The sequence below is a fragment of the Perca fluviatilis genome, chromosome 3 (assembly GCF_010015445.1).
Source record: "Perca fluviatilis chromosome 3, GENO_Pfluv_1.0, whole genome shotgun sequence".
NCBI classification, from domain to species: domain Eukaryota; kingdom Metazoa; phylum Chordata; class Actinopteri; order Perciformes; family Percidae; genus Perca; species Perca fluviatilis.
Genome location: NC_053114.1, coordinates 25,500,513 through 25,524,449, shown reverse-complemented (window position 1 = coordinate 25,524,449; position 23,937 = coordinate 25,500,513). Strand labels below are relative to the sequence as shown.

The 23,937-nt window shown below is 38.0% G+C and overlaps 1 protein-coding gene across 2 annotated transcripts in view; it reads left to right on the top strand.

Annotated features, from left to right (window-relative positions):
* The window catches only part of galnt18b (UDP-N-acetyl-alpha-D-galactosamine:polypeptide N-acetylgalactosaminyltransferase 18b), a 95,069-nt gene that overhangs the window by 45,996 nt on the left and 25,136 nt on the right, over window positions 1-23,937 (top strand). For both annotated transcript variants that reach the window (XR_005638777.1, XM_039795204.1), the window contains exons 4-6: window positions 5,716-5,899; window positions 7,190-7,387; window positions 7,639-7,753. Coding sequence is in view for 1 of the 2 variants with exons in the window: in XM_039795204.1 (XP_039651138.1) it covers window positions 5,716-5,899; window positions 7,190-7,387; window positions 7,639-7,753 (497 nt within the window). In the remaining variant the exon portion in view is untranslated. The remainder of the gene's footprint in view (window positions 1-5,715; window positions 5,900-7,189; window positions 7,388-7,638; window positions 7,754-23,937) is intronic.

Below are 23,937 nucleotides of genomic sequence, written 5' to 3'. Positions count from 1 at the left end.
AATGCAAAACATGTAGCATGGCCTGAACTGAAGCCTGATGGAACTGAATTTAGATTGCTATAGTTTGTCGTGGGAACTTATCTCAACACACTGCGATAAGATTGTGATTCTCCCTCTGGTTATCATTGACCAGAAAGTTGAATATATCCAAAGTTATCTGTTAAAAAATGTAAATCAGAAAACCCTAAAGTGTGCTCCTCCTAACACATTATTGGATTGTCACATCAGACCCCATAGACATTCATATTTCATCACGTAATTGAGAGCTAGGGAGCAGTTGCCTTTAGCTCCTTCAGGGACCCAAGTCACGCATTGACATTTCGCTGATGGCATTTTACCCTGTTTGCCTGAGCAGTCTGTCACACTGCGTCTGATAGGCCCGGTGTTATCATTATCGCCATGACTGTGAATCTTATCTGTGTTAAATGTCGTTAGCCTGTTGACCCATGATTCTGTTAAGATTGTATAAGGGGTCATCTTCCACAGCTCACCTCCCAGGCATTCAAGCTTTACATTAGTCATCTGCCACTGTCACAGCTCACCTTCGAGAGGCATTAGCATGCAGGAGGGCGTGTTGCCATCAAGGGAGAGAAGGGCAAATTGACCTAGCTGATTCCTCCTTAATTGGATAATGTCCCAAGCTGTGGCCCGAGAAAGGCTTGTCTTTCTACAAGTGGGGTTTTGAGGAGGGCTCACTTATTAGAGAAGCTGTCAGAAGACTTATGATTCCATACTTTAACTTAAATCATAATACCAAGGAGTCTTGTATATACCGTATGTGAGGGTGAAGGATTGGACCCAAGATTGGATATAAGACTGGTGAAAACTTGGAGAAAGAGCAAGTATCAGTTAAACACAAACACAGATTTTAACAACCACAGAGTTGTGTAGTGAGAAATTGCCAAGTGGTGTAGTGTAAACTACACAGCTACTGTGAGTCCTGTATCCATGCCGATTTGCCATCTGCTGTGCAAGCAATAACACGTGTGGTGATAAATGCTTAGTTTGAACATGCATGAAGAGAACGTACAGTATTCAATTACAAATAAATACATTATATATAGGTTTAAATTAATTTAAACTTTATTGAAAGTAATTTAAATTAGCCCCACCTTTACCAGCTGCAGTAATATAATACACCTTATTCTGAAATGTACATTTCTGCATCATTAATGCTTTAACGTTTGGTACTTCATGTACATTTTGATGCTGATACTTTTCTACTTTTACTAGAGTAAAATGTTAAATGCAGGACTTTTACTTGTAACGGAGTATGTCTGTAGCATTGCTTTTTTTTTTTACTGAGTACTGAGGATAGAATAGAGATGAGCTAAATGGCATATTTACTTTTTAGCAGCTGACCATTAGCTTTGCATTTTATCTTCTGAGAAAAACCTTTTGAACATTTTGAATATGTTACAGGATTTATTGGCTGACTGCACAGTGATGTTGGAAACCTGTTTGCTTGTTGTTCCAGTCCAACTCCATCCCAAAGCCTATTGCTTTCCAGCAGAGTTTCAACATCCTGAAAGATTGATGACTGTTGGCCATCAGCCATGCCTGGTGTAATGAACCGTGCTTTATTGTAATTTGTTATGAGGCGTAACACAACAATTATTCTTATTTTCAATTCACACACACATCAGAATGTCTTAATTATTGATGGCTTAAAAATGATTACAGATACAGTAATCTGGTGGAACGTCACCAGCAGCTGCTCGCGTGAGTAACTATAGTAGCTTTCCTTTAGCCATAATTAAGAGTCCAAAGTGAACAAATGTTTCTATTACATATGCTAAAGCTTGAATTAGCGTAGTTTAGTAAAGTGAGCTTTTCTCAGTCCTGGCTTGGATGATCCAGAGTCTCTCTGCTTTAAGTTCTGGATATCTAATCTAATATCTAAGGGCTAAGGTACACGTGGGATGTCTTCTGCAGGGCCGTCACGGAGGGGGGAAGGGGGGAGGTGGGGAACGCAGCCCAGACGATTCTGGTCTGCTAATTGCAATGAACCAGGAAAAAAGTTTTATGGACCAGCAGCATCCACTGTAATGATAAGTGAAACACTGTGACCCTGATTTATTTTTATAAATGTTTGCATTAATTTCCCACGCTGACTCATGAGGTCAGTTCTTGCCTGAGGAACAGTTTAAACACATTGAGGTAATTGAACAAATTCAAGAGTTTGAGTATCTGTGGTGTTTTAGGCAAAAGTAAGAATATGCTGTAACTTAAACTTAACACCCTGTGGAGTGTTTGACCATTAAGCAGCCTGCACATGAACACATGATCCGCTGTAAAACCTCTCTGTTTTCCTATGGGAAAAGCGGTGAAGACAACTCAGAGGAAGCGCTACCCTTGGCGTGGCACACTGCTCGAAAATGTAGCTCAGCTAGTTAAAGTTGAAATTATTTCAACTTTGAACATATTGCCACTGACCTTTCAAGGCGCAACCAAAGCCAGAAGCAATGATGACGTATACCTGCGCTGCGCTTTGCCTGCAATATGCTTTGCACCCTAGCTTGCGTGTTTACTTCTGATCATGTGTAGTCAGCTTTAGTAGCTCTGTGGAGCAATGCTTTTATAAGCGCGTCTCCATTTTGTTTGTATTGCTGCAAGCAGATACATTCAACACATTTGTCTGGACTAAGGGATACACACAATGAAACATCATCCTTGACATACAAAATCTGAATGGTGTTCATTCAATAATGTATTGACACATGACTCATTCATAGTGGGCAGTACTATTTAGATTTTTAGATTAATTGATTGCTTTGTGTTGCTGTTGTTATTCTTCTCATATTCCAGAAAAAAACAACATAACTTTATTAACTTTTTATTGAATCAAGATACCATAGGCAGTTTATCTATATTTATAGTTAGGGATGTAACGGTATGAACATTTTACCTCACGGTTATAGTGACCAAAATAATCACGGTTTTCGGTATTAACGCGGTATTTTTAAAAGTGTGTTCAATATGTTCAGAGAGCACTGATAGGCCTACACAAGCTGAAATAGTTTCAAAAAGTGTAACAGTGTTTATTTTATTACAAAAATATAGGCAATAGGCTTGTAAAAAATATTGAAAACAGACTACTGAAACACTGGCCCGCTGTAGGGTGTCCGGTAATAACTTGAACCAGAGATGTCTGACTTGAGATCCAGGAAGATTTATTTACAACTCGAATATGAAGTTAACTATGAAGTTGTATTTTACGTTACATGTGAAGTTGGACGTGGTTCTGAAATATAAACAAATAATAATGCACATTAATAAGCATCTGACTTACTATAAACATTATTTACCAAAACTAAATGTTATAGCCACCAGCATATAAAAAGAAACAATACTAAGAATTACATCCATTTCTCTGTAATAATTAACATAAATGTAACATATTGCTCATTAATCCACATCTATTACAGCACACATATCCATAATGGAGCAAACGGTGTACAGTGTTTCCTCTATGTTGATTTGTCCTCTCTCCAAATAAATCTCACGTCGTAACAAGGGCTAAACTTATCCACATCGTAGCAGAACACTTATTGAATGGCCTTTTTTGACAAGGCTGATAAATGTCCTGAGCACTGTCATCTCCTCCTTCTGCCATGATTCCAACTTGGTAGGCTACGCAGTGCGCCCACGCTGCAACTTCAGGAGACTCTGATGAAGCTGGGAAGGATTAAACACAGGGTTTCCACACCGTGGTAATCCACCGTGATAATAATGATATTTTAAATGAAAACCGTAATTGTTATCATCAACATTTTTACCGTGGTTAACCATTAAACCAGTAATCGTTACATCCCTATTTACAGTGCATGCTTTTATATGTGAATGTAACATACAGTACAGCGTGTCTCCTCTGGCAATACTGTTGCTGTTCATACCTGTAAATTATTATTAATAATAATAATCATACATATTATTTATTTAATAGGTGCCTTTCAAAGCACTTAAGGTCACCTTACAAGAAAAAACAATGTACTAAGTTAAAAACAATATAACAATCGTTCGTAAAAGGTACAGGACATATTTACAAAGCAAAAAATCAGACCAGCAATTGATGTGAACATACTGTATATACAGTGATCAAAGAGAATAAGCCAGTTTAAAAAGGTGTTTTTTTTCATTAAGTGTTGCAGATATTAGAAGAAAAGATTATAGACAAAACATTAGCAAGCACTGTCGGCTAACCTGACATTCCACATAAGGGTGAAGATAATTACTACTGTCCTAACCTCTTAAGGGATTGCTGATAAAAAGATATAAGGGTGAGTAGAGTAGAGGCACCAATTAATATGTGCTGTGAGGCTTGTTTACAGCGAATAGGTGCCAGGTGTTTGCAAAGAAAGAGAAAATAAAGCTGGCGAAAAATATTTAGAAACTTCAGTTAACAAATAAATCAGTGCTAAAGACTTTACAGAATGTGTCCGTGTTTGTCAAAAAAGTGTTGCATATTTTGTGCAGTTGAGAGATACAGATACAGTATATACCTAAAAAATACAGCCAATGCCTTCGAAAACTAAATGATCAGATGAACTACTTCAACAGAAGTTATTTTTTACAGTTTTGTTGGTTTGGAAAATCAAAGTGTTTTTCGACTTTTAAAAATTGACTCACCCCGCTCGAAAGAAGCCAGACACAGCATGACTTCACGGCAGCCGCTTTCCGTCTGCTTGCAGCTGCTCCCCATTCCCTTCAAACTCGAAAGGTACTGGCAGTTAGAAGTGAAAGCTTAGCTTAGCTTGGTTTATTAACACAGAACCAAGCAAAGGCGGCATAATGCCGTCCCAGTGTGTGAGCTCACATAGCTTTATGCACAATTGTCAAGAGAAAAGCGCCTGCGTGTATGTGTGCGCTGCTACAATGTAACATCTCTGGTCTCTCTTTCTTCATCTGTTTTTGAAAGTACTTTAGTGAGTGACGGAGAGCGAGCTGTACCCAGCATGTCATTTGCCGATGTAACAGTTAATAGAGGTCCCTTCTCAATACATTACAGTACACATACCGACTACCCACACTGTATAACCCACTACTAATAAATATGTCCCGTAGATCTCAAGAGCTTGCACTCAACACTGCACTTCCTTGGGTCTTCAGCAATACACCTTTCAATTGTGAAGTCAATCAGGTTGTCGAGAAAACTAAAGGACAGACATGCATACATACATACTGTACATACAGACAGACGGAGACTCCTTCCATGTTTATTCAGTTCATGCTACCACTCATAACTTGTCGGGAGAACTATGATTATTTTCATAGTAGCGCTGACTCTTTCATCCAGCAGGGTATGAATCATTATAAAATATATACCTCAGGTAATAACGGTGGTAAATTGCAATATCCCGTTATGACTGGTAAGCCCCATGGAGGTCTGCAGTGCTGGCTCAAGCTGCTGCCTCTTTGGTCCAGTGATCAAAGCAGTGAAGCAGCGAGTACTTTTGGCCTCCTACCAATGAAATTCTGCCCACTGGAGGAGGACATGACGACGTCTTGTGGGTGGAAGTTTGCTCACAAGCACTTTACTCACCTATCTCATACGGGATCTTAAAAAACTTTTACTGATGTAAAGTGTGTGTATGTGTGTGTGTGTGTGTGTGTGTGTGTGTGTGTGTGTGTGTGTGTGTGTGTGTGTGTGTGTGTGTGTGTGTGTGTGTGTGTGTGTGTGTGTGTGTGTGTGTGTGTGTGTGTGGTGTTTTGTAGATGAGCTAAAGGAGAAGCTGCAGGATTTTGTGTCTGAGACTAACAGCCAGCATCCAGGATTCATCAAAATGGTGCGTCATGCCAAACAGGAGGGTCTGATCCGGTCCAGAGTGAGCGGGTGGAGGGTTGCCACTGCCCCAGTTGTTGCCCTGTTTGATGCCCACGTGGAGTTCAACGTTGGCTGGTGAGTCACTCGCAACAAGTGCGGCATGACGATGGCACAGCTCAACATTCGCTCTTGAGTCATATCACTGTGTGGGTTTTCAAAAAATTATTTAATTTAAAAAGAAAGACTGTAGCTTGGCTCTTTTTCATTTTAAAATGGGCATTTACAGTATCCATTAAATGGATACTTTAAATGCTCATTTTAAAATGAATACATCAACAACAGTGTGATTGACAAAAAACATGATTTATGAAAATGTAAAACAACAGATATACCTCATTTTGAAAACAAACCCTTTATATACAGTATACACACAGAGTACACTCATCTACCATATTCATACTCCACTGGATAACTGCACACAGAAACTTTTACTATTATTGAGCCGGGTTTAATTCCTCATTGTACAAATGTCTAATTTTAAATGTGTAAACTACTGCAATCTGCTTTCTTGATCCAGACATGAACTTAGTCAAGCAATAGTTTGATATTTTGGGAATGTGCTTATTCACTTTATTGCCAAAGCTAAGGCTATAGCATGTAGCCAGTTATCTTAGCATGAAGACCGGAAACTGGGACAAGAGCTATCATGGCTCTGATTTAAGTACTGAAGGACAAAATCCACCTACACGTGTTTATTTTTTACAGTTCAAACAAACACCATACAGTATACTGTATTAGTTAGAGAACTTTAGGGGTGTTGGTAGGCAGATTTTGTTACCTTTGGACAGAGCCAGGCTAGCTGTTTCCCCGTTTCCTGTCTTTAAGCTAAGCTAAGCTAATAGTAGCTTGGCTGTAGCTTCATGTTTTTGTCATACAGACATGAGAGTGATATCAGTGAATTTTCTCATCTAACTCTCAACAAGTAAGTAAATCAGCGTATATCCCAGAATGTAGAACTATTGCTTCACAATTTTGTGTTCCATTCTTTTAAATGAATTACCTCCTGGCAAAAACATCACACACTGCCTTGTCATACATGTCTGCCATGTATTTAGAGGGGGAAGCATAAATCCCTTTGATCCCTTTTGCCACGTGCACATTGAATTACCTTGTAAATGTATCGTGTAGATTTTTTTGTAGTGTTTATATATTGTATTGCTTCATGTTTTGATTAAGCAAAATTCTATAAATTTATCAGATGGGAAATGTCAGAGGTATGTCAGACTAGTAAATTGGATGGAATTAATCATGAAATGGTTTGGTTTTTAAAGTGCCTTTACATGACAGGCATGATCACAAAGGTAATGGAGAAATCCTGTCGAAACAAATACTCTGTAAAATGACTTTCTCTTTCCATATTTAAAGGGCTGAACCCATTCTGCAGCGAATTAAAGAAGACAGAACCCGCATAATCTCCCCATCATTTGATAACATCAAGTACGACACATTTGAGATTGAAGAGTATCCGCTGTCTGCCCAGGGCTTTGACTGGGAGCTGTGGTGCCGCTACCTCAACCCCCCCAAGTCCTGGTGGCACAAGGGCAACAAGAGTGCACCAATCCAGTAAGTGAACACAACATGTCTTGATAGCCTAAATCAAATAATATGATTATATGATATTTTTTATTTGGAATTGAGTTACAAATGTCAACCCTGCTAAAATAGTAATTAATGCAACATTCATGAACAAATTATATGTTTTGCAAGGTCACATTTCTCTTCTTTTCCCTGCTGTTACTATAGCAACTGTGCCAAGCTAACATTACCTACAAAAGACAAACAAAACTGATCTTCATCATCTTTCATCCCTCCAGGAGCCCGGCCTTGATTGGCTGCTTCGTGGTGGATAGGCTGTACTTTGAGGAGATTGGTTTGCTGGATGAGGGAATGGAGGTGTACGGGGGAGAAAATGTGGAGCTGGGCATTAGGGTGAGTAATACTGTCACCCCCGAGGCCATGGGCCATTGTTCATCCAGGTAATGTGTGGGAAATTAACTATGATAATGACACTTAATGGCTGTTAGCAAGGGGCAATGTCACTGAGAGCCTCATTGTCTACTTTTTATGTAAAATACTTGACTCATTGTGAAAGTCTCATTTAGCTGCAAGCAATGAGTTCTGTGCATTTAAAAATGGTGTACAGGTGGAGTGACATATATGTATTCTTCATTGTTGACCTACAATTGTCAATTTATAATATACTGAGTCCAGAGATTGAGATAGACTTGAATCAGTCTATGAAATACCTATCATGTGTACTTTAATGTATATTTAACTGTAGAGTGTAAACTCAATCTATAACCGTTTTTACATTTGAACTCTGGACTATGTCTGAGGAATTACGTCCCGATATAGTCCGGAGTTTCCCTTTCACACATGTAGCACACAACAGGAGATTGCGTCAGATGTGTTTTCACTTACTGGAAATACTGTTTTGTTTAGACGAGGGGTAGCGCTGGGCAGAGCGTGCAGCAGACAGGAGATGATGATGCTTCACAGAGCCATAATTTGGTCGTAAAACAACCAAGTCTCTTGCCATAGCTTGAATTTGTCTGACAATTCCGGCGTCACCCCTTACTGACAGAAGTTTCCGAATCTCGTCGTCTATCCAGTTAGACATTTTTGTTGCCGTCTTCATGTAAATCACTCCATTGTTTTTTTCCGGTTTTGCACAAGTGGCATGAAATGTCATCAACACGCCCATGCTTGCTGTGAATTTGAACACTTACGGCTCAGTCGGAGAGTACACAGATGTTGTACTAGGGAGCTGGCAGGTTAAAGAGCGGTTGATGTCTGATCCAACTGATTCGGACATTTATTTTTTCATATACGGCTCCGCCGGGTAATGACTATATTTTTTCAGGTTTTCAGTGCTGAAAGGGGCTTAAGTTACTCACACCCTAAATAGTCAACATCTTCAACAATGTTGTTCAAATATTTGTTTTTGTTTTTTATAGTTTTTGGACAAGAATTGAGGTCACAATGGCACAGATGCTATATCAGGCTTTGGCTACACAGACAATATGTGTTACTAGGACATTTTTGGTCTCTTAATGGGATTTGTTGACAATAAGAAAAATATAGAATATTACCAGAAAGGGTACCTTATGTAATACCATACTTACTGTACATGCTTTGATAGGAACAAGTGAACACAGTGAAGGAAATTATCCTTAAGCAGATGTATCCAGAACACACTGTGACATGCTCTCTCTTGTATAGTGACAGCTAGAATAAATAATCACTACTAATTCATTCTGAAGTCTGAATGATCACCTTCCTTCCCTGGTGATCCCACTGAAGCACATGTGAGAGTTGTAGGACTAAAATTCATTGTTACTGTTAGCAGTGATGTGCGAAGAGAATACCAATTGTTCAGAGCAGATAGACGTACTGTGTCAGTACTTATGTTGCATTCATCTCACAGTGCTGTACTTAATTTGTACACCATCACCAGCTCTGACTTGGATGAAAATCAGTTGTTGTTGTTGTTGTTGTGTTCAGTCCAGCGGTACCACAAGCAGATGGGCCAGAGAAAGAACAAGATACCTAATAATAGCATGCATTTACTGTACAAAGCAGCTATCCACCTGTAACAATACCAGCAAGAACCAAGAGACAACTCCTCCTCAGCTCCACTCTGGCTAAATTGTGAGAATGAAATGGAGATAAGCTTACGACAGTGTGCCCAGTGTGGAAATATCCATCCTCGCTAATGACAGAGATGTAATCATCAATAAAGAAGGGAGATTAGCCCCATAAGTCATTTTCCTCCAGAAATTACATGCTTTTAGAATTCCTGGGCCTGATAATAGCCCTAGGGATTGCTTTATAGCTGGACACATTGATGATTTTATCACATATATAATAAACCAGGGTCCTAGCCTAATGATTTTTGCTTCATTTCTCTGTATTTTAGTTTTGTGTTCAGTGTTACACTCATGTTGTTTACTTGCTGGGTTTTGTTGACTGAAGGAACTCGCCCTTCCCTGGAGGTTAATGTAGTTTAGAGGTTAGTAATGCTTTTGAAACAGAGGGTGACACAATGAGCTTAGAGCTACAAGACTGGAGGACCCTGGCTTGGCCCCAGATTAGCAGTCCCATAGAGCCCCAGCAGGGTCTGTCTGTCTGCAGCGTATTGGTCATGCCTCCAGACCACCTGCCAGCACACAGACTGGCTGCTGACGGATCCTCAGAGACACACTCAAACCAGGCCAACAGCTACAGGCTTTGGCTGAGGCTTGAAAGTGATGTCCTGGGTAGTGTCAGGGTGAAATGAACCACTGCTCTCTGCTCACATTTGATCACAAAGTGGAAGCTGAATTTTTCTATCACGATCTACAAGAATTATCATTCAAATTAGTCATAATGACACACATGATTTTATTTATTTAATTGTATGTGTCTGTGTCCTTGTGTCCTTTGCATCCTTTTATGCAACTGTAGTGGTATATGTGTTGTTGCACAAAATTATGAACAGGGCATTAGAAAATCCTGTAAAATCATATATGAATTAAGCAGAGACTTTTATTTTGAAGGCTACACATCAACACAGTGGTTCCATTGTTATTTTCCCTATGCCTTATAAAGTAATGTCACTATATTTTATTGGTATACAGTAAATGTATATGAATGTAGAATTTGTACACTTTCCTAGATGAATCTGGGTGAAGGGTTCCAGTCTGTGGAGGTCGGACAAAACAGTTGGCTAATGCTTTTTTCCCCAAAAGCTGTCATAACCAATTGATTTGAGCCTGAAAAACTTCACGTTTACATCTGTCGGAAAGGGAGCAATTGTAAATTGATCAAACCAAATATCTAAGGTTTCACCTCACAGTGAATGCATTTGTTTGATTCTACCACAGCAGTAATGGAAGTAGCGTGAGGGAGCACAACACATAAATCAGCTGGCGGATTTGTCTGCAGAGAAGAGATTGCACTTCCACTAGCTTTACTTCATGTTTTAGTCCTGAGAATCTATCCAACCTTGTGAATACAGGGAATTTATGATGATGCCATCTGTGGCACTAAATTGCTGGAAGATAATCCTGGGAAGCGTGATCCTTGTCCACTGTAAAACCCAGCACAGTTAAAGTGCCAGCTGTCTGTTTTGAGCTTCAAGTCGCAATGTGTTAATTTGTGTGTTTGAGATGGACGTGCAGCAAACCTAAGGTACAGTTTTTGTGAAGTGATCATTCAAGTCAGACTGTACGGTGGGAGAGACAGCAAATTGGACAGGACCCTGAAACAGAATTATAATACAAATGATTTCCCAAAACACCTGTGAATATTGGGTGTTGTGCCAGTGAAGCCGGCGTGGAACAATGCATCACAAAAACACAAAAACAGACATCATCACTCTCAACCAGTGCCAAGAAGGTTGTGTTGAGAAATGGGGATCATTGAGTGCTATGAAAAACAATTCTGAGATGGGCTTTGTGCACAGTATTTGTGGCAATAAAACACCATTACCGCCAAAGTAATGATTTACACATCAGATTTCACCCAAGTATTTAGCATGCAATTTGTATTCACTATAAACAACGTGTATTATTGTCTGTATATTAAAAGGCCATGTGAAAATCACAGATAGCACAGAAAAATAAATGACCTCCCATTGTCATTCATCAGACCTTGGCAACTTGTGCAATGTGATCAACAACCAATTAAAAACAATTCATCTACACATTAAAAGTTGATGTTTTGTTGCTCTGAACAAATAAATAATGTTTTTTTCACCTTTCAAATTTGATAGAAAGTGTTGTAAAGAATATGCTGCTTTATCTACCTTTAAAAAAATGAAGGCAACCTTTTGTATCAGATTATGTAGACCAAGCAAGATAGTATTTGCAATGATTTTAAGTTGTATTCTGAAAGTGTAATTACTTGAGAAGATAATTGTTTCAAACCACACGCGGTTGATTGGATAATTTATTACACCTCTAGTTTCTATTATGACCTTTTAAACATGTGGGACCAGTGGTTTCTTGTTCATTGAGGGGGATTAGAGATCATTCTCTACCCCAGCCCTGATTTGGGTTTAACAGTCTGTCATCATGGAAACTTCCAGCAGCCTAAAGCTTCGGTAAGCTCCGAAGGGTCCAGGGTTTATGTGGTCCAGCACGACACACAACAAGTTTCAAGTTGAAGTTTCAAGTATAATTCATCACATGTAGGTTAGGACAGGGTCACAATGAAATGTATTTGACAAGAAAATGGGTCAGCTCAGCAATAAAAGCCTCTAGTCGCCCTTATAAGAGCACTAGTCATATCAAAGGTAAGCTAAGATAAAATGACAATAATATGTAAGTAGAGATGCACCGACAGACCAGCCGGTGACCGGAATTGGCCGGTTTTCACGTGCTCCGCCATGACCGGATATTCTGGCACATGTAGGGAACCTCATGATTTAACCTGCAACATGTCAGCTGTTTGGAAATTATTCAGCGTGTGTGCAGAAGATAACCTGCAAGGAAAAAGTAGGGCGTGGAGGGATGACACCAAAAACCAAAATCACATTTTTTTAGTTGGATATTGGATGTGAAAAGAAGGAAATGGTTCTAACATTGCACTTTAAATGTGTGTGGATTTCCCACACCAGGAGTAATTTATATAGTTCTATTTTATAATGATCTGTTCAAAAAAAAGTTCTATGCAAAATGTTCTATTAAAGAAAAGATAGAAAATAAATATTTGTGTGTGCTGTAAAGTGGTTAGAAAAAATGAAATCGTAATCGGCTAAAATCGGTATCGGCTGGCCTAACTCAATGAAAATCGGAAATTGGAATCGGCCTGTAAAGTTGTAATCGGTGCATCTCTATATGTAAGATAAGATGGGAAGACATAAATAAAATATAGCACGATATACATATATAAAAATGAGGATTGTGTGTTTAGGTTAGTTTATTTGTTTCACAGAACATAAAAACAAATTACATTGAAGAAATACAAAAATACATGTGAGGGTGTGGTAGAAACCTGTAACGGCTTATATAAAATCCACAACCATAGTACATACACTAGTGTAGATGTACAAAATCAAAAATACATTTTAAGTGTCAGTGTGCAAAAAGTTCATAAAAATGTAATAAAAATAAATACATGCAGAGAAACAGAAATAATTGCCATGTTTACAGTAAAAACAACAGTTTTCTAAGAGTTATCTTTTTTCCAAAATCACATACGTGGCAAGTTTGCACAAATGTTATGAGACAAATGAGTGGGATTTGGGATATGAGAGAATGGAGTGAAATAAAAAATTTAAAATATAGCGCGATGTACAAACATGAAAAAGAGGATTGTGTGTGGCTCAATAGCACTCATTGTTCCCGATCCCTATTTTTGGGGGTGGAGATTTGTTGATTTCCTTCGTTTGTATTCTGGAACCAGCAGCTTCTCCCACTTCGCAATTATATTAGAACAGAGTAAATAAAACAAGATTGTTTGTTGTGTGGGTGTGCCTAAGAAGATTGGCTAGGATCACGCAAATTCATTATACAGGACAAAAGTTATACCATAATGACTCAGGGGCCCTATCTTGCACCCAGCACAGCACAAAGTCCGACGCAAGTGTCTTTGCTAGTTTAAGACCGACGCAGTTGTCAATTTCCCGTCCAGTGCCCACATCGTTTAAATAGCAAATGCACCTGCGCCCATGGGCGTGCTGGTCTTACAAGGAGGTGTGTTCAGGTGAATTCTTGGCGTATTGCTATCTTGAGGCAGCGGGAAGTGATCGTGCCATAAACCAACAAAAACCTGGTCTAAAGTCAATAGCGCAGCATTTCATTGTCATTTTAACATCAAATTTGTAAAATGCGCCTAGGCTTATGCACAGCGTGCGCACACTGTGCTTGTTACATACACACACAGGAAAGCGCAGCAGCACACAAACATGCAAAAGATTACAAATACAAAATATTACGGTGCAAATCCGCCATCATAATAGCAGTGCGTCAAGGAACAAACTCGCCTGGCTTTTAAAAGGAATGGGAGATGACACTGATTGATTTATTGCATGTTACGCCCAAAACACACCTATGAGTTAATGAAGACGCTAAGTACAACCCTTTTGAAACATGTGCCTGGCGCACTGACCTTATTTTCGCCGTCAAACTAGCAAAAGTGGATTTGGACCCTAAACGCACCTGCGCCATGCGCTTCACGCCGTGCACTTAGATCGTTAAAATAGGGCCCTGAGTCTGTAATTGTAGATGAGCACTGATTGAGTTTCATGACCTCTGTGCTGCTGAAAATCTATAGAATCCTACTGCATAATTTCAGACCAACAGGATAATCAATGACAAAGTCCTTTGTCTAACAGAGGTAATGTGAATGGTAATGTAGCCCATTAAGAAATACCACCGCTTTGTGTAAAATAAAATCAGCATAGTTAAATATAGTCATTCTATTTGAACCATTCCTAATCCTAAAAACAACAATGGTTTACAGTAACCAGAAGGGTGTTTGTAATATGACAATGTTTTCTCTAATGTACTGAATAGAATCAATTGTATTAAGAGTCATATTAACAGTAAACGGCTATGATCTTCCAGACTTCTAACAAACAACAGTCCACACACTTGACTCTGATGAGCTTCATTACTCTGGCTCATTTTGGCTTAGTTTTAGAAGTGAATGTTTTAATTACCTACCAGTTTTTACATGCAGAGCTCCAGAGTACATTGTTGAACTTATAACTTAACTTTTTAAACCATATACAAATGAAGCTTGTTGTTACTGTATTACGACTACATAATAATTATAGTTAACTACAGAGTCACTAACCACATTACTACAGTTCAGTACAAGTAACTAAACAAAAGACACTAAAATATGGGTACCATGGTTTATTTTAGGTACATTATAATTCCCTATTACTGTATTATATTCGACCATACCAGCTAATTTTCTTTGGCTTCTTTAACTCAATTTGAAACCAGGCAAAATTACACCCTATAGTCATAAAACACTTGATTGATTTATTGAAAAGATGGAGCTGATGTTGAGAGCTCAGCTGTTTCTAATTGGCCTGGGGCAATAATTTCACCATTGTAGAGAAAAGTTGGCTAGAGAAACCGAGGAAAGGAAGAGCAAAGAGGGACTGTGGTTTCCTTTACGATCTTATTGCTGTGGGCAGGAGGGGAGTGATATTGGACGACTGGATGAGGGTGAACACAGTGTGGCTGCAGCAGAGTTTTTCAAGACACCCTCTGGATGGGAGATTCAGTAGCACAGAGTGAATACTAAAGCTTGAACATGGATCCCCATAGAGAGGAAGGATCAGATTTGACAGATTTGGTAGATGGCAAAGCTGCTGGATCAGGTTTTGGGTACAGTATGAGCTTTGTGCAATATTAACCCTGTTAATGTTTTGTTTTTCACATTTCTTTCTGAAATTTTAGTCCAATATCTCAGAATTCATATTTATCAGTGGTCAATCTTTCTTTAGCCATGTCCCTCTGATAACTTATTATTAATGGGTTTGTTCTACCCTGCATACAGTTATATTTATTGTATTGTGATATGAAAGTGGAGATGCATTTACATATTCACCATCTCAAATAAACGTCTTGCAGAAGATCCACACAGATCCAGGGGAATATTTAAGTTCAAGTATAAAAATGTAGCTCCAAATTGGACTCTTTGCTATCATGAACAAAATCTAGTGTTTTCACGAATAAATAAAAATACCTCATGGTCTTATGTATTAGGTGCTTATAAAGGTTATTGTGTAGCTAGAGAACTTGCTTGATGACTGTGTGAAATGTTTCACCCCAGAAGGTATTAATTATCCTGTGTGCAGGAAGATGTTTATAATTTGCCAACCTGTTTGAATATTTGTCTCAGATTCACACTTTTTTGTGCTGATGATAACACTTGTGAGGAGGAAGGAAGCTACTTAGATTGAAAAATAAATCAAGTCCTTAGTCAAAAAGATGTTTTTTTGTTGGCAATAAGCGCCTCTGCAGTTGCAAGTGGTTGCAACCGGCAGGATTTTCCCAGTACAGATGTGTGAGAGATACTTTTAAATTAAATTAAATCAAATCAAATTAAAAAAATATTTTAAAAGTGTTGCTTCTGAAGATAGACTCAGCTATCACACATTCCTCCCTGGACTTTTAGGCTAGATTTAGAATAGTGAATATTTATGTAAAATATCCAATCTTGAACTTTACATCACAGATAATGTATTGTTCTTTTTATAGATATAGTTTTAAATTCCGAAATAATGTCAATCATACAGTAGCTTGTAAAACTATGGTTGTCTTAAAGGAGTCCAGCAAGAGTCAGCTTTTTAATGATATGATGCAAAAATAAGCATAAGACAACAAGAATAAGGCTAGTTAGGCTAATATTACAGCCCCTGGATAATTAGACAACACAAACAACCAATCAAGAAACTCCTATGCATCTCTACCCTTCTAGAAAACTCCATGTTTTTAGTTAGATGGGATGTGATGGTAAGTGGTACATTAATAATTCAAGGCTGTGACTCTTCACATAGCTGTCTGCATGGATTACTGCAGCCCTGTCTCCTACAAATTACATTTATATGCATTTATTCTTCATTAGTGATTTATGTTCAAGGGCAACATTCAGAGCCAAGAGAGGGTCAGCAAAAATAAAAAGGATGTTGGATGGGCTTGTACACTTACCCTCAACACCGGCAGCCTGGCTCAATTTGCCATGTCAATTTAACAATCAGCAATGTTTTTTTTTTTAGGATTGACAGGGTCAGTTAGCCAAAAAAAACATATCTTCTTCTCACTTCTAAAGATAACAAGCCATTCTAATAGTTTTGGTTTGATTGGTCTGTCTCTAAGACTTCTGCCTCAACCCACATACAATAGAGAGGAATGAAATTTGTTTAAAATGCTCACAGCAATTATTTAAAGAACTCTACAGTCAGACACAATGTCATATGGGGACCATGATTACACTAAATTTTAGGGCTATTTTCTGTTGAACTGAAGTGGTGTACAGAAGGATTGAGTAGCATTTCTAAATAGGTTTATTGTAGGGCTGCAACTAACGGTTATTTTCATTATCCATTAATCTGATGGTTATTTTCTTGATTAACCTAAGAAATGTCAGAAAAAAAGTGCCTTTTACAAGATGCCAAAGCCCAAAGTGTCTTTAATTTGTTTTTGTTTTGTGCAACCAACAGTTCAAAAGCCAACCTATTACATTTGCTATCATATAAGACAAAGCAAAGCAGCAAATTGTTACATTTGAGAAGCTGAAACCAGTGAATGCCATGCCTTTTTCCATTAAAAACTAAAACATGACCAACTTTACTGATGCTCGCAATATTTGGCACCTGGTGCGCCATAGGGAGTGCTGTGATTCATAGAAATAATGATATCGAGGAAGAAGAGAATTTTCAGTTGACACACATGCTGCATCAGTGTGTGAGTGAGTGGATTTCAAAACTTATGTTGCAATTGAATGACTGTTTGTCTCCGTGGTTTAATTAATGACCGTAGTGAGCATCAGGGACGCAGGCCCCCCGCCTCTTATAGTCTAATCAAGCCAGAACAATTTTGTTATCAATGTCATCATTTACTGTATTAGATAGAATATAAAATGATGTTGTCTATTTAATTGCCTACAGTCCAACAGTATACAGTACAAATAACAGGACCTTATGTATTAGCTCTTGTGCTTGTAAAGCTTGTTCAGCTCTGTTCAGAATCAGCTTCTTTTTTTTGGGCCATGTAGTATGTTGAAGCATTTAAGGAATCTGACTCCAGTGGCTCTTAATGTAATGTACGCACACACAGTGCTAAGAACAAAGTACAAGAAGATGCACACATAGACATACAGCTAAAACAAGCACAACAGAAAGACAGAAATAAGCATACATAAAGAAATCGATATTATGTACATATAGGAGAATATACTATATATATATATATATATATATATATATATACATACATAAACAACAAATAGACAACAACATATAATGTCTACAGGTCAAAATGCTACTACAAACTACTGTATGTATACAGGGTCTCAAAAAGGGAAAGACTGCGTAGGTGTGTAAAGAGAATATTTTATGGGTAATAAGGTACTTTATGTAGGCTACATACTGCAGGTGGTTGTATACTGTACTGTATTTGCATGTATATATACATGTCTATCTACAGTTTAGTTTTACATTCAGAATAAGGGATAATATGTCAATAAAATGTTAATGTGTATATTCAACGGTAATGTTTTTTTTAATTACCTACCAGTTTTTACATGCAGAGCTCCAGAGTACATTGTTGAAACCATATACAAATGAAGCTTGTTGTTACTGTATTACGACTACATAATAATTATAGTTAACTACAGATTTTTTTAACATGGTTTTTGTTATTGCAGGTATTGTTTTTTAACATCATCATATGTAAAATTAAACTGTTCGTGAGATGTGGAAAGAAACTGTTGTCTGGTTGTTTTGGCATACAGTGCTCTGTTGCATTGACATCTGTTGTCCGATATTAACGCTGCAGGAAGTTGAAAGTTAAGCTAGACTTACAGACTGATGATTATTGTAGACCAGATTGCCATGACATCTTTTTTTTACCTCTACCAAGGAGGTCATGTTTTCAGCTTGATTTGTTTGTTTGTTTGTTTGTTTGTTTGTTTGTTTGTTTGTTTGTTTGTTTGTTTACTTGTCTGTGAGCAGGATTACGGAAAAACAACTGGCCAGATTTTCATGAAACTTGGCGGAAGAGTTAGGCATTTTGAAGCAAATCCAAATCACGGACCAGATACACAAATTACTTTTCACTTTTGTTAACATTGCGAGAGGGCATTTGTGCTGCATTGATGTGGTGTCGGAATAATTGGAAAAATGAGAATTCACACTTTATAAACATTGTGAGATAGGGCATGCCTTGGTGGAGGTCCGGTCTCTCAGAGTGCTCTGTTAGTTCAAATGAGACCAGTATGTAAAATCAGCAGCACATAATGGGAAATAACTCAGATCAATATTTGGTCATGGATGTTGTCAAGTTAAAGAAACCCATCCCTCATACTAGAAATACTTCACTTGTGTAACTCTGTACCATCCTTAATGTGTTTCCAGAGACTGAAGGACAGTGGTGAAGATGTATTGGGTCTTGCTTCCACTACAAGTTGATTTAGGATTGTCTGTAATGAGTCAGCATTTTTGTAGAGATGATGGAAAGGTACTCCTCCTTCTCAGACAGCAGACAGAGCGAGTTGATACACATACAGTGGAAACTCCATGCCAATTGTCTGCACTGCTTCAACTCTGTGCTCTAGGCAGCAAAAACGGAAGCTTAGCTTTACCTTAAAAGTAAGTCTGTGCTTTGATGTGAAGGGTTTTATCATCGCAAAATACTGAGGAAATGTGAAATGAATGCATTGGGAAATATTAGGGTGTTTTTTTATAAAGTCACTTTGGGCTTCTTGTGGACAGGAGAGGTGGTGCAGGGAGATGAAAGCAGATACCTTCAGATACACAGACAGGTATGAAATGAAAACAGAAATTTCCAATTGCAGCATAAATCACAGGGATATATGGCTGCAAAAAGTTCCTGAGGTTCTGCTCATCCTGTCAGGTTTCTTTTTCTGTTGCATTTCTTTTCAAGTTTGACAATTATCATCAACAAGGTGTGGCGAGGTATACTTGTAACATAATTGCTACACGTTTATACTACAGTACCAAAGGAGGTGTTGGTCATATATGCATTAACTTTTTAGACTCCAGTTTTGTAGCCATTTTTCATTAGATTTCTGTATTTGATCTCTGTTTTTTTATCACTCCACGTCTGACAAAAAAACATTAGAAAAAACAAACTCACAAACACACTGCCATGAAACAGAGCTGGTTGAAAATCGGACCTGGTTTTAGATGTAGTGACTGAGCAGACTATTAGAAAAACTGAACCCTTTTTGTCCTCCTGGTATCATGCTAAAAATCATTAAAGGAAAAATGTGCTGTGCTTCTATCATATCGTTACATCTAGTGGCATTCAAATGTCTGTCAGCTTTTATAAAGGGGCACATTCTTTATCATGAAAATGCACCCTACCTCATCATTTCCCTACCTCCAGCATGCAGTGACTCATGGCATGACTGATGCATAAACTCTCTCCAGATATCAGTCCGCCCAGCTTGAAACAAGACCCTATCATCTTTTTTGAATCCTCTGGTGTCTCGAGTTCACAAGCCTGAGCCTAAGACGCGGCATCCCATAGCACTCTATCAGAGAAGGACTGGAAACTAATGTATACTGTACTCTTACTATTCATTGTATATAGGGACTGTAGTGACTGTAAAAGAGACTGTAAAATATTTTTTGAGGAATGCATTTGTGAGAGTAGCACTCAGGGGCGTAGCACAAACCTCTGGCCCTGTAGAAAGGCATTTTCTATGGGCCCCTCTCCTCATCCACAGCTATACATACTAGCATCTTTTTGGGCCCTCCTCACATGAGGGCCTTGGGTACTCAGTCCCCTTTTTCCCTCCAGTCTGACGCCCCTGGTAGCACTTAAGGCTCAAGCTTGGTAATGAGTCAATATTGAGTATCACTGTAACTTGATAATATTAGGGTTTAATATCTGTAAAAGGGTAACAATGGGCAAAAATATCCCAACGTTATAATGGGGTAACAAATGAATAATATGGTAATGAGGGGCAGGGCTGGACTGGGACAAAAAATCGCCCCTGGCATTTTTGGCCCAGGCGGCCCACACCCACCGTGATTGGTCAGACACGTTCCCTGCAGACAGTCCTCTTAAAATATGCGTGCATGCTAGTGCCTAGTGTTCAGCGTTCATGTGATCGTTTTGGATCCTTCAAGAGGGGTCTCAATACTTATCTGTTGATCTTACATTTAAATAATTCATTCTTAGAGTTATGATTTGTATATTTATGGTATTTTTATTATTGATATTTTATATTGTATTGACATTATTGTTATTATTACTATTTTGCTTAATATTGGCTTAGCAACTTTAAAAACAGTTTACTGTTAATTTTAACTATTTTAAGATTCATATTTTGTCGCTTTGGACACAAGTGTCTGCTAAATACAATAACTATAACCATTCCCAAAAGCTACAATAAAGCTGAGAGTAGTATATGCCCTGGAAAAGAGCACCAATACAAGAGAAGCTAATTAAGCCACTGATGCTTGTATCAACACTGATTTTATAGATCACACAGACTTTTCAGCTACCCAACAGGCTAACCGCTTAGGTTACCTGACAGCCACTAACTTTAATGTTACAGCCAAACGGCTTGTTATCGTTATGACGTGGCACGCGCACACACATACACACACACACACACACACACACACACACACCCACCTCCTTACCACATCGTCATCTACTCTCTCTTCCATCTTGTCCTCACTCGCTCCCATGACCCTGACACGGTTACTCTCCTCCTCCTCGGCTTCAGGTAATGCTGATGTTGAAGCAGCTACTACAGCCCCAAACATGTCCGAAAATGTGGCACATTTTGAGGAATCCGCCTGTAGATTCTTAATCTTTTTCTCCTGTAATTTCTCTGCACCTCCCTTGCACTTTGGTGGTCGTTTGTCCATTTTAACGTGAATGCTAAACTTCCAGCATAACTATTACAGCTCGTGTCTCGGGGCCGGGAGGCGTGGCCATAGTGGGATTCGTAAATTTAAAAAGCCCGTGGGGTTCCTGGATTTGATTGGGTCAGGCCAGTGTCAATAAAGAAAATTAACCAAGTGAGTGAGTTCTCTATGGGCCGGCCCGGCCAAAAAAATAAAAAAGGCCTATTTATATCGGCGATTCGGCCCAAAAGTGCGTCGGCCCACCGGGAAAATGCCCGGTATGCCAGATGGCCAGTCCAGCCCTGATGAGGGGGTAAAAAATTGATTACACCCACCTTAGTTACTGTTGCTATGCCTTGTTGAACTTGACATTCTTGCGTACAGCATTATGCAGATTAAAATGATAAAAGTGGCAGATTTAACACTCAATATTTAGATTGTTTTTTAACTGTCAATAGCAGATTTTATCAGCTTTAGCCAGCTTGTGTTCAGCTAACTCATTTTAAAACAAAAAAAAACATTTAAAACAGCCTTGATGCTATATACTGGCATCTCTCCCCTCCTCTTTTGCATCTTTTTTTGGGGATGTAATCTCTGTAAATGTGCATGTGGCGCTTATTAATGTGAATGATAGCCTACACTCAAGGTTACTACTGTAGGTAGTAAGATGGTTAGCCAGGGAATGCTAATGTTTGCAACTTAAACAATCCATTTCTTACAATTTGGCTGTTGTATTGTGGGTTTTGGTAAGGCAATAATAGCTCTTACAACAGCCCCATGCACACAGCTTTAACATGGAGAGAAATACAAACCTTCACGCACCTGCTGTTCCTAGTTAGAGTTGCTAAGCTGTGATTTGACAATCATAGTATCTCCATAATAATCAACCATAGAGATAATAGGGTGATATTAGTGTAAAATGTGTAAATACACTGCTTCTAGTGAAAATAGCCAGAGAAGATTTGTGTTTAGCCAGTAGAACAATACTGAGGATATGAATGAAATGTTTCATGCAGCAGAGTGGTTTGAGACATTTTGTGTACACCTTTTTTGGGCTTCTAAAGGTTTGGAATCCGTTGTAATTGATACGACTTAAAGCTGCTGCTGTTCCTCAGGAAGAAGAAAAACACAAACATGTTGCAGCCGCCTTTCAAGCCTGCAGGGGGTGGGTGCTTGACACTCTAAAGATAGATTTTGTGTGGAGCACAGGCAGCAAACCATACACAAACAAGAGGTTGCAAAAAGTTCATGAAATTATAAAGTTTTTCTATAATTTCATTTGACATATTGCTGCAACATAAAACTGCATCAGTAGTATGCTTAATGTCCATTTTGTGAACTCCCATCAAAATCCACTTTACACCACTAGATGCTCTGCTTGGTAACTGGCACCGCAATAGACAGAACAATGAATAAAACACTTCCATTTGCATTACATCTACATTAAAGGTATTTAGCTCTTGCTCTTATCCAAAGCAAATTATGATGAGGCAGCAGTAAAAATTAGCTTAGGCTCAGGCTGATGGTGCCCTGATAATAGATCAAAACAAACACTGCTGTAATGTGAGACCTCTTGTCTGCCAGAAATGTTCTACCAAAAGAAATTAGAGGAAGAACAACTAGATCAGATTTAGACAGGATCATATTTGCAGGAGAATGTGGCATAAAAATATGTGTAATACAAGTGGGAGCAGGGGACGTGAGGCATTTCCTGAGGAGATGAGTTTTTAAGTTTATAAGGGAAGGGAGTGGTTGTGCTGTCCTGACTGAGATTGTTCCAGGGAGTGAGGGAGACTGAGTGGAGTAAGGACCTGACTTTTAATAACACAAAGTAGACCAAAAGTGGTGTAGTGGTGATTGGATTTTTTGTACCCGCAGTATGGGTAAAGTATGATACTGCCCCCTAAATGATACGAGCAATTACGTAAGGAGTTTTTTTTTTTTTTTTTTTTTTTTTTTTTTTTTTTTTATAAAAAGGAAGGGGGTCTTCTTTTTTATATAAAAATTTTTTTTTTTTTTTTTTTTTTTTTTGACAGTGACGGGAAAAAAATTTTTTTTTTTGTGATTTATATTTTATTTATAAGGGGTGTTGTAAGAAGGAGAAAAATTATTAATTTATTTATAAAAATTTTTTTTTTTGTGTGGGAAAAAAAAAAATTAAAAAAAAAAGGAAAAAAAAAAAAACTCTTTATAATAAAGGAAAAAAATTTTTTTTTTTTTATAATTATATCTTTTTTTTTTTTTTATTTTTGTAAACGAAAAAAGCAATTTTTTTTTAATTATTAAAAAGAGAGGGTTGTTTTTAAAAATATTTTTTTTTTTTTTTTTTTTTTTTTTTTGTGTTTTTTTTTTTTTTTTTTTTTTTTTTTTTTTTTTTTTTTTTGGTGAATAATTTTATATTTTTTTTTTTTTAAAAAAAAAAAAAAAAAAAAAAAAAAAAAAAAAATTTTTTTTTATTTTTTTTTTATTTTGGAAAAAGGCAGCAGACTAGTGCTTAGTGGGGCGCCACACAGGCAAAAAAATTTATTCAAAATTTGTTTCATTGTCAGAAAGTTGACAC